At 51.5% G+C, this 12120-nt stretch overlaps 1 protein-coding gene across 4 annotated transcripts in view; it reads left to right on the top strand.

The window, feature by feature from the left end:
• The first annotated feature begins 1731 nt into the window (after nt 1–1731).
• Nucleotides 1732–12120, top strand: part of PPP4R4 (protein phosphatase 4 regulatory subunit 4) — a 103226-nt gene continuing 92837 nt past the window's right edge. For 2 of the 4 annotated variants that reach the window (XM_073578084.1, XM_073578083.1), the window contains exons 1-2: nt 1735–2185; nt 4779–4852. In XM_073578084.1, coding sequence (XP_073434185.1) covers nt 2105–2185; nt 4779–4852 — 155 coding nt within the window. In that variant the 5' untranslated portion in view covers nt 1735–2104. Of the gene's footprint in view, nt 2186–4778; nt 4853–12120 lie in introns of all 4 variants that reach the window. The other 2 variants (XM_073578085.1, XM_073578086.1) reach the window with 2 other exon arrangements.

Raw genomic sequence — 12120 nt, 5'->3', positions numbered from 1 at the left:
TAGAGTGAGGACACATGACCCGTATTTGTAGTGTGAGGACACGTGACCCGTATTTGTAGTGTGAGGACACATGACCCGTATTTGTGGTGTGAGGACACATGACCCGTATTCGTGGTGTGAGGACAAGTGACCCATATTTATGGTGAGGACACGTGACCTGTATTTGTAGCGTGAGGACATGTGACCCTTATTTGTAGAGTGAGGACACGTGACCCATATTCATGGTGTGAGGACACGTGACCTCGTATTTGTACAGTGAGGACACATGACCCATATTCGTGGTGTGAGGACACGTGACCTGTATTTGTAGAGTGAGGACACATGACCATATTATGGTGTGAGGACACGTGACCCGTATTTGTAGAGTGAGGACACATGACCCGTATTTGTAGTGTGAGGACACGTGACCCGTATTTGTAGTGTGAGGACACATGACCCGTATTTGTGGTGTGAGGACACATGACCCGTATTCGTGGTGTGAGGACAAGTGACCCATATTTATGGTGAGGACACGTGACCTGTATTTGTAGCGTGAGGACATGTGACCCTTATTTGTAGAGTGAGGACACGTGACCCATATTCATGGTGTGAGGACAAGTGACCCATATTTGTGGTGTGAGGACACGTGACCCTTATTTGTAGAGTGAGGACACGTGACCCATATTCATAGTGTGAGGACAAGTGACCCATATTTGTGGTGTGAGGACACGTGACCCTTATTTGTAGAGTGAGGACTCGTGACCCATATTCATGGTGTGAGGACAAGTGACCCATATTCGTAGTGTAAGTGCACGTGACCCGTATTTGTAGAGTGAGGACACATGACCCGTATTTGTAGTGTGAGGACACGTGACTCTTCTTTGTAGTGTGAGGACACGTGATCCGTATTTGTTGTGTGAGTATATTTATGGTGTGAGGACATGTGACCCGTATTTGTGGTGTGTGGACACGTGACCCTTATTTGTAGTGTGAGGAAATGTGACTCGTATTTGTGGTGTGAGGACACGTGAACCATATTTGTAGTGTGAGGAAATGTGACCTGGTATTTGTGGTGAGGACACGTGACCATATTTATGGTGTGAGGACACGTGACCCGTATTTGCAGAGTGAGGACACGACTATATTTATGGTGTGAGGACATGTGACCCGTATATGCACTGTGAGGACATGTGACAGTATTTGTAGTGTGAGAACTTGTGACCCTTTTTTGTAGTGTGAGGAAATGTGACCCATATTTGTGGTGTGAGGACTGGTGACCCGTATTTGTAGTGTGAGGAAATGTGACCCGTATTTGTGGTGTGAGGACACGTGACCCGTATTTGTAGAGTGAGGACACGTGACCCGTATTTGTAGAGTGAGGACATGTGACCCGTATTTGTAGTGTGAGGAAATGTGACCCGTATTTGTGGTGTGAGGACACGTGACCCGTATTTGTAGAGTGAGGACATGTGACCCGTATTTGCACTGTGAGGACATGTGACCCGTATTTGTAGTGTGAGGAAATGTGACCCGTATTTGTAGAGTGAGGACACGTGACCCGTATTTGTAGAGTGAGGACATGTGACCCGTATTTGCACTGTGAGGACATGTGACAGTATTTGTAGTGTGAGAACTTGTGACCCATATTTGTGGTGTGAGAACTTGTGACCCATATTTGTGGTGTGAGGTCACATGATTGGTGTATGGTCACACGACCTATTAGTGGCCAGTTCGGTGCCAGCTCTGGGCAGTGACGTCACAGCGCTCCGTCACTATGGAGACCGGCCGCCGCACTGCTCGCAGCCGCCTCCTCACAGCCCGGACACTGCTCACGTCCTGGAGTCTGGGACACCATGAGTCCCCGGTGCTGGGCAGCCTGCAGCTCCGCCGTGCCCCGTAATCTCCCGCCTCGGTAGAGCTCCGGTGTCAGCGCCCCCGCGGCTCCCAGTACCGACTCCTCCGCGAGCCCCACTCTCATCCCCCGGGTCCGGTCCCAGCGTCCCCGGTGATCGCAGACTCCGCCCCGGTCCTCCCCCGCCGCCTCCCCCGCACTCAGGATCTCCGGCTGCCATGTGAAGCTCCGGTGCAGGATGCGGGGAGCAGCGGCCGCCTGATCCGGTCCAGCATGGAGCTCAGTCTGTTCGGGTACATCGAGGACCTGCAGGAGCTGGCGATCATCGAGCGGCCAGTGCGCCGCAGCCTGAAGGTACCGTGACGTCAGCGCCCGCACCCCGACACGTGACGTCACCGGGGCCCCGGGAACCGCTGGGAGGGGGCTACACATCTGTGGTGCGAGGAGAACTGGGAGACCCCAAAGATGGCACCCAGTGATGTCATTACACCCCGATATCACATGGGGGTCCCAGTGTCATCCCCTCCTTCCTCATGCATGGGGGTCTCCATGTATCATCCTCCACCTATGGGAGTCCCGGCATATCATCCCCATTATTCCCCATGTATGAGGGTCCACACATATCATCCCCGTTATTCCCCGTGTATGGGGGTCCCCACATATCATCCCCGTTATTCCCCATGTATGGGGGTCCCCACATATCATCCCCGTTATTCCCCATGTATGGGGGTCCCCACATATCATCCCCGTTATTCCCCATGTATGGGGGTCCCCACATATCATCCCCGTTATTCCCCAAGTAGGGGGGTCCCCACATATCATCCCCGTTATTCCCCATGTATGGGGGTCCCCACATATCATCCCCGTTATTCCCCATGTATGTGGGGTCCCCACATATCATCCCCGTTATTCCCCATGTATGGGGGTCCCCACATATCATCCCCGTTATTCCCCATGTATGCGGGGTCCCCACATATCATCCCCGTTATTCCCCATGTATGTGGGGTCCCCACATATCATCCCCGTTATTCCCCATGTATGCGGGGTCCCCACATATCATCCCCGTTATTCCCCATGTATGCGGGGTCCCCACATATCATCCCCGTTATTCCCCATGTATGAGGGTCCACACTTATCATCCCAGTTATTCCCCATGTATGAGGGTCCACACATATCCCCGTTATTCCCCATGTATGGGGGGTCCCCACATATCATCCCCGTTATTCCCCATGTATGGGGGGTCCCCACATATCATCCCCGTTATTCCCCATGTATGAGGGTCCACACTTATCATCCCCGTTATTCCCCATGTATGGGGGTCCCCACATATCATCCCCGTTATTCCCGATGTATGGGGGGTCCCCACATATCATCCCCGTTATTCCCCATGTATGGGGGTCCCCACATATCATCCCCGTTATTCCCCATGTATGAGGGTCCACACATATCCCCGTTATTCCCCATGTATGCGGGGTCCCCACATATCATCCCCATTATTCCCCATGTATGAGGGTCCACACATATCCCTGTTATTCCCCATGTATGGGGGGTCCCCACATATCATCCCCGTTATTCCCCATGTATGAGGGTCCACACTTATCATCCCCGTTATTCCCCATGTATGAGGGTCCACACTTATCATCCCCGTTATTCCCCATGTATGGGGGTCCCCACATATCATCCCCGTTATTCCCCATGTATGGGGGTCCACACATATCATCCCCGTTATTCCCCATGTATGGGGATCCCCAGATATCCTCCTCCTTATTCCCAATGTATAGGGGTCTCCACATATCATCCCCGTTTTTCCCCATGTATGGGGGTCCCCACATATCATCCCCGTTTTTCCCCATGTATGGGGGTCCCCACATATCATCCCCGTTATTCCCCATGTATGGGGATCCCCAGATATCCTCCTCCTTATTCCCAATGTATAGGGGTCTCCATGTATCATCCTCCTTATTCCCTATGTATGGGGGTCGCCTCGTATCATCGCCTTATTTCTCATGTATGAGGGTCACCATGTATCATTCCCCCCATTTCCCATATGTGGGGGTTCCCAGGTATCATCCCGCCCTATTCCTCATGTATGTGGGTCCCCATGTACAGGGTCCCTACTTATCCTTCCCCTTATTTCCCCATGTATGGGGGTCCACTCGTATCACCCCCCTTATTCCCCATCTATGCGGTCACCATGTATCGCCTCCCTTTATTGCCCATGTTTGGGGATCCCCACGACTCAGCCCCCTTATTCCCCATGTATGGGGTCTCCACGTATCATCCTCCATGTATGGGGATCCCCTCATATCCCACTTATTCCCCAAGTGTGGGGGTCACTACGTATCATCCCCCTTAATCTCCACTTATGGGGGTCCCCACGTATCATCCCCCTTATTTCCCACGTATGGGGGTCCCCACGTATCACGCCCCCTTATTTCCAATGTATTGTGATCCCCACGTATCATCCCCATATATGGAGGTCCACCTGCATCATCTCCCTTATTCCTCTCCCTGCCACTTCTGTCCTCCATACTCCACTATAATATTGAATTTATTTCGCTCCCCCAATGTCTTGTGATGTCATCAGACACTCACATCATCGTGGTATTTCTCCTTCATTTTGGCAATTGAGAGTCCTTTTGTTATTGGGGTCCCGGACCCCAGTGTTGCCCAGTGTTGTATGGTGTCATCGCCTTCCTGTGACATCATCACTGTACAGCAGAGAGCTGCCGCCTGATGGCTGATCTGACGTCACATCATGTCAGTGTACGGTCTCTATGGGGCCGCATCCATTATGAGGTGTAGCCGTACATGAGCGGGGGAGCTCACCCCAGGGGGCTTCGGCGCCGCTCCCTTCCTTATAATCCCCAGGTACATATGATAATATATTAGGATGTGGGGAGAGGTGATGTCATTGTCACCGACCTGTCGCCATTTATTTTTACAGAGTCCTGAAGAGATTGAACGTCTGACGGTGGACGAGGATCTGAATGACATCGAGAGGGCGGTGTACCTGCTCAGGTAGGTGCCCCCGGCATGGAGACGGCCCGCGGTCTCTGCGTTGTGTAAAGCTGCTGCCATCGTGTGGATATAGAACGTTCTCATCATGTGATAGCAGGCGCCCTCGTATTGCCACGTCTGTACCCCATCCACCTCCTTTTTTACTGTTCCCCAATGTCTGTAGCCTCTTTATTCTGGACCCCTTCTAGTGTCTGTACCCCCCTTTTTACCACTCCCTCAGTGCCAGTTTCCCTTTCCTACCAGTAGGTGCACCCTTCTGTGTTTTTCCTGAAGGGGTGACTGCTCTTTGGGGGTCCCATTGGTCCAGGTGTTCAGCACATGACGCTTTATGATACACTGACGTGATATACCGGATATAACATGCCGCATGTGATGTTCCCAGGATAACGTTACTCCCGTCTCGGAGGACTGGCGTTGCCATGGTAACTGTAATGTATGGATGTCGCCGTGTTGTTATACATTCACCACATATATTTTTGTTAGGCGGACACCACCTATATACCACTTGTACAGTATACCGCCTATATTCCACCATATACCACCTATATACAGGTGCATCTCACTAAATTAGAATATCACCAAGAAAGTGAATTTATTTCAGTTCTTCAATACAAAAAGTGAATCTCATATATTATATAGAGTCATTACAGACAGAGTGATCTATTTCACGTGTTTATTTCTGTTAATGTTGCTGATTATGGCTTACAGCCAATGAAAACCCAAAAGTCATAATCTCAGTAAATTAGAATACTTTATAACACCAGCTTGAAAAATGATTTTAAAATCCGAAATGTTGGCCTACTGAAATGTATGTTCAGTAAATGCACTCAACATTTGGTACGGGCTCCTTCTGCATCAATGCGGCTCCATCAGGAGCAAATGCAGCAACATTCACCAGATGCTGCAGATCCGCCCGTCACGGCGTACAGCACCTCGCGGTGTTCTAAGACCGTGGGCTATTCTTTTCCATCCTGAAGAATTGGAAATCTGAGTGTGGAGACTTGGTACCATTCCTACCTGCCGTTTGGTGTCTACAGATGACCTGCAGACCTATGCATCTCCCCGGGGTGTAGTGTAATCCGCCAGTCACTGCTGCGTCTGACTACACAGGGCTTGCTTGTAGTCTGTCACCTTTGGAGACGCATGGCTTTGCATTGGAGCTGTGCATACGATGAAGTTTACTGAGGTTCTTCTGCTTTATTTTAGCTGCATGTGTGCAGGAAAGGACCGGTTGTGAAAGTTTGCCCCCTCTTTATTGTATATTTTGATATTGGGCACGGGGGAGGTACCGTGTGCATGGCGGTGAGTAACACAGCACGGTGACATCACTACCCTGTGCTCCGCAGGGGGCGCTGCTTTCATTAGTCTCAGCCATTGACTCCTTAATGGCCTTTGTATCTTCGGGTCGGCCGCTGTGATCAGCTGTGGAAATGTCAGCCGCACGGCCATGGGCACCCGGTGCCAGCACTTAAGTCTTGTGCTACATGTCAACAACAGTCGGCTGATGATTGCAGTAGGGGCCGCCGCTGACCACGGGATCAGGAGTGTTCGACATTGACCATTGGGAACAAGAGCATACATAGAGAAGAGGGTCCAACACTGACCATGGGGAATAGGGTCATATGTAGAGGAGAGGGTCCGACACTGACCACGGGGGACAGGAGCGTATGTAGAGGAGAGGGTTCAATACTAACCATGGGGAACAGGGGCTTATGTAGAGGAGAGGGACTGACCACAAGGAACAGGGATGTATGTAGGGGGGCCACTACTGACCACATGGAACAGGAGCGTATGTAGAAGAGAGGGCCTGACACTGACCACAGGGAACGGGCGTACGTAGAGGAGAGGGTCCGACACTGCCAACATGGAACAGGAGCGACCATACAGGAAAGGGTCCTACACTGACCATGCGGAACAAGTGTGTACATAGAGGAGTGGGTCAGACACTGACCATGGGGAACAGGGGCTTATGTAGAGGAGAGGGTCTGACACTGGGAACGGATGTACATAGAGGAGAGGGTGTTACACTGACCACGGGGAACAGGGGTGTATGGTACGTAGAGGAGAAGTTCCGACACTGACCACTGGGAATGGGTGTACATAGAGGAGAGGGTCTGACACTGACCACAAGGAACAGGGGTGCATGTAGAGGGGCCACCACTGACCACATGGAACAGGGGCGTGCATAGAGGAGAGAGTCCGACACTGACCAAGGGCGTACGTAGAGAGGGTCGACACTGACAATGGGGAACAGGTGCGTATGTAGAGGAAAGGGTCTGACACCACTGAGAAAGGGCATACATAGAGGAGATGGTCTTACACTGACCCCGGGAACACAGGGGTATGGTAGGTAGAGGAGAGGTTCCGACACTGACCACTGGGAATGGGTGTACCTAGAGTAGAGGGTCTGACACTGACCACAAGGAACAGGGGCTTATGTAGAGGAGAGGGTCTGACACTGGGAACGGATGTACATAGAGGAGAGGGTGTTACACTGACCACGGGGAACAGGGGTGTATGGTATGTAGAGGAGAGGTTCCGACACTGACCACTGGGAATGGGTGTACATAGAGGAGAGGGTCTGACACTGATCACAAGGAACAGGGGTGCATGTAGAGGGGCCACCACTGACCACATGGAACGGGGCGTGCATGGAGGAGAGAGTCCGACACTGACCACGGGCGTACGTAGAGAGGGTCCGACACTGACAATGGGGAACAGGTGCGTATGTAGAGGAGGGTCTGACACCACTGAGAACGGGCATACATAGAGGAGATGGTCTTACACTGACAACGGGAACACAGGGGTATGGTAGGTAGAGGAGAGGTTCCAACACTGACCTCAGGGAGCAGGGTCGTATGTAGAGAAGGGTCACTGCTGACCACGGGGAACAAGTGCGTACGGTAGAGGAGAGGGTCTAACACTGACTATGGGGACAAGTGATGTTCGTAAAGGAGAGGGGCCCTGAAGTAAATGTGAAAGGGGGAACCCTGTGCAGATTTGGTGCCGCGGGGGCTGAGCCGTGTTGCGAGGTGCCCGGGGGCTGAGCCGTGTTGCGAGGTGCCCGGGGGCTGAGCCGTGTTGCGAGGTGCCCGGGGGCTGAGCCGTGTTGCGAGGTGCCGCGGGGGCTGTGTAATATGCTACTTCATTAATTAGACTCTCTTGTTGCTGCTCTGCCCCTCCTCCATGCTTTGCACTGTAACTCTGTTTGTCAGACCAGTCTGTGACCCATAGTTAGAGGATATAGTCCTTGTAGGGGCTGGAGATTTGGGGGTTTTTGGTGTTACCCTCCCCCCTCATGTGAGCCTCCTCATTACAGGGAAGTCACTGCTCACTTATTAGTGGCCATTGTGTGGCTGTCTGTCAGGTGACGGCCGCTGACTAATGCTCCGGTGGCTGTTGTGGCCGCCATGACCTCTCTCACCTCTGACCGGCGGGGTTGGCTTTGGTGGCGGCCATACTGGTGGTCACCCAGCTTTCCCAGTTGCTGATATCTTGATGGAATGGGGATCTTTAACCCCTTGTTGAGCTCCGCTGCCCCCGGGCTGACTGCTGTGACTTTCCTGCTCATGTCGGTGACATTGTGCTGTCAGCGGTGCGGCGGCCTCACGTGGAGGTCAGCGTGGAGCGTGCCCATTACCACGGTGACCGCACAGTGTACACAGTGGCCGGCGCAGCTTCCTCCAGGCCCCATTGTTCCCGCACATAATCAGTCCGCCGTCGTCAGCGGCCGGAGTCCCCGCACTGTGTGAATGGACAGCATCCCTGCTATTGTCCCCGTGTCCTCATGTGCCGCCGCTCACACCCCGAGTCGGCGTGACTGAGCCCTGCGGGCGTGTGAAGGGTTAATCACTCTCCGGTAGTCTCCCATTCATGTCAGTTAATAGGGAAACAGCTGAGGCTCCGTTACAGTGTGTCAGGGGAACACCGCAGCAGCACAAATGTCTGCTGATGGTTTGTTCCAGTGTATCAGTTTAGAGTGCTGGGACGGTAACACCAGAAGTATAAAGTTGTACTGAAGGCGGGGGTCCGACTCCGAGCATCTCACCCATCGCCATATGGAGGGTCTGCCAGGCACAGCGCTATACTTTTACTTGTGGTCATGACTGGGATTGCATCAGAGCGCCGCATCCCTCTTTAAACAGCTGTTTGTTGGCGGCTTCGAGCCTCAGACCCCCATCCATCTAGTACTGCTGACCAGTCATACAGAGTTGGAGTTTCTGATGCCCACTTTAAGGTAGAAATGCTCCAATATGGCCGCTTTGGCCGTTGTCTTTCAGGCCCCAGCCACCCTGGCAGTACTCCCCAAGCCGTTGTAGTAAGGGGACCCCCCCCTTAGTATTAGCAGACTGATCCTAATAATAATCTTTATTTATATAGCGCCAACATATTCCCCAGGGCTTTACAGTTTAACAGTTTCAAACACAAGTCATAAGTAGCAACATTAACAATACAATAATTAAAGCAAAATAAGATGACCCTGCTCGTGAAAGCTTACAATCTACAATGAGGTGAGGGAGATACAAAGTACAGGTGTGTATTTACAATGATGGTCCAGCCATCGTGAGGGATGGATGGAGATAGTGAATGGGCTACACACGCACACTTACACATAAAATAACTTTGATTAGTGAACGTGATAGGCTGCTCTGAACAGATGCGTTTTGAGGGAGCGCCTAAAACTATGCAAGTTGTGGCTGGTCCTAATTTTTTGGGGTAGAGCATTCCAGAGGATTGGCGCAGCATGCGAGAAGTCTTGGAGTAGGGAGTGGCAGGTGCGGATTAGTGCAGAGGTTAGTCTGAAGTCATTGGCAGAGCGCAGCGATCGGCTGGGCCGATAGACAGAAATGAGGGAGGAGATGTAGGGAGGTGCTGCACTGTGGAGAGCTTTGTGGGTAAGAACAAGTAATTTGAATTGGATCCTATAATGAATGGGCAGCCAATGTAAGGACTGGAGAAGAGTGGACGTGTCCAAGTACCGATTAGCCAGATGGACGATCCTGGCTGCTGCATTAGGGATGGACTGGAGAGGGGAAAGTCGAGTGAGGGGGCGGCCAATTAATAGAGCGCTACAGTAGTCCAGGCGCGAGTGAATCAGGGCGACAGTGAGGGTTTTTGTTGTCTCCATGGTGAGAAAAGGGCGAATTCTGGAGATGTTCTTTAGGTGTAAGCGGCAAGAGATTGTATATGGGAGGTGAAGGAGAGATTGGTGTCAAACATAACACCCAGACAGCGCGCCTGCTGCCGTGGTGTTATTATGGTTCCACCCACAGAGAGGGAAATGTCAGATTTAGGGAGGTTAGTAGATGGCGGGAGCAGAAGTTCAGTTTTGGAAAGGTTGAGTTTCAGAGAGCGGACATGATGTTGGAGACTGCGGACAGACAGTCACTGGCGTTCTGTAGTACATCGCGGGTAAGGTCGGGGAATGACGTGTATAGTTGTGTGTCATCAGCATAAAGATGGTACTGAAAGCCAAATCTGATGATGGTCTGTCCAATTGGGGCCGTGTAGAGAGAGAGAAGAAGGGGCCAAGGACTGAGCCCTGAGGTACTCCGAAAGCGAGTGGAAGAGGTGATGATGTGGAGCCAGCGAACAAAACACTAAAGGAGCGGTCAGAAAGATAGGAGGAGAACCAGGAAAGATTGGTGTCCTTAATGCCTAGTGACTGGAGCATAGAGAGTTGGAGATGGTGGCAGTAGTGTCGAAAGGTTGAGAAGAATGAGCAGAGTGGTCACTGTTAGATTTTGCTTGTCAGAAGGTCATTGGTCACTTTGAGTGCAGTTTCAGTCGAATGTAGGGGGCGGAAGCTGGACTGTGAAGGGTCTAGGAGGGAGTGAGTGGAGAGGTAACGGGTAAGGCGGGAGTAGACTAGGCACTCCAAGAGTTTAGAGATGAAGGGGAGATTGTAGACTGGTCGGTAGTTATTTGTGCAGGATGAGTCAAGACAGGGTTTATTTAATAATGAAGTAATGATGGAGTGTTTGAAGGAGGATGGGAAAATGCCCGAGGAGAGGGAGAAATTAAAGATTGTAGTTCGGTGAGTTGTGACAACTGGAGGAGATGTGAGGGAATGGGGTCGGTAGTTCCTGTAGTTGGGCGAGAAGAAGAGAGGAGTCTGGAGACTTTTTCCTCTGATGGGATCAAATGTGGAGAGTGAGCCAATGGAAATGCAGTGAGGGATGGAAGTCACGGCACCTGGTAGCTGGGAGCGGATTTCCGGACGGATGTTATCTATTCTCTCTATAAAGTGGGAAGCCAGGTCATCAGCGCGAATATCTGTGATAGGGGCTTGTTCTTTCAGCCTGAGGAGGGATAGAAAGGTGTCAAAAAGTTTCTTGGGGTTGTTGGCTAGTGAGGAGATCAGGTTTGTGTCGTAGGTCTGTTTGGCAAGGTGGAAGGCTTAGTTATAAGTTCTTAACATAAATTTGAAGTTGATGAAGTCTTCTGGTGTGTGGGTTTTTTTCTATAAGCGTCGACCACTCCTAGAGCATCGCTGGAGAAATCGAGTTTGCAATGTGAGTGACGGCTGTTTTACTCTGTGTTTGGAGGTTCTGAGGGTGAGGAGAGCTTGGTCAAGGGTGCTTCTAAGAATGTTGTTGTAGTGATGAACAGCCAGATCAGGACAGGAAAGAGAGAAGATTGGGGACAGTGATGAGTGTGGGAGTCTGAAAGTATATGAGGGTTAATGGTTTGTAGATTTCTGAATGTGTGGTAGGTGGGATTGTGCTGGGGTGGGAGAGGATTAGTGAGTGTGAAGGAGAGAATGTTGTGGTCAGAGAGGGGAAGTGGTGAGTTATCTAGGTAGGAGATTGAACAGAGCCGGACAAAGACCAGGTCAAGGGTGTTACCGTCCTTGTGTGTCTCAGAGGTTGAGAGCTGTGAGAGGCCGAGAGAAGTGGTTAGTGATAGAAGCTGGGATGCTGATGTGGAAGTGGGGCTGTTAATGGGGATGTTGAAGTCTCACAGGATAAGGGTTGGGAGTTCTGATGACATGAAGTGCGGTAGCCAGGCAGAGAAATGGTCAAGGAAGTGGGTGGGTGAGCCTGGGGGTTGGTATATGACCGTTACTCTGAGGGAAAGGGGACGGAAAAGCCTGATGGCGTGGACTTCAAAAGAAGGGAATAAGAGTGATGGAACTGGGGGGGGGGGATAACTTGGAAAGTGTATTGTGGGGACAGGAGTATGCCGACTCCACCACCAAGTCTGTTTTTGGGTCTCGGGGAATGGGTGAATTGTAAGCCACCATGGGAGATGGCAGCAGGGGAGAC

This window comes from Dendrobates tinctorius, unplaced genomic scaffold (assembly GCF_039654945.1).
Source record: "Dendrobates tinctorius isolate UK_male_01 unplaced genomic scaffold, ASM3965494v1 ptg000058l, whole genome shotgun sequence".
In the NCBI taxonomy this organism is placed as follows: Eukaryota; Metazoa; Chordata; class Amphibia; order Anura; family Dendrobatidae; genus Dendrobates; species Dendrobates tinctorius.
Note: the sequence above shows the minus strand (reverse complement) of the source record. Positions and strands in the feature narration are given on the sequence as shown.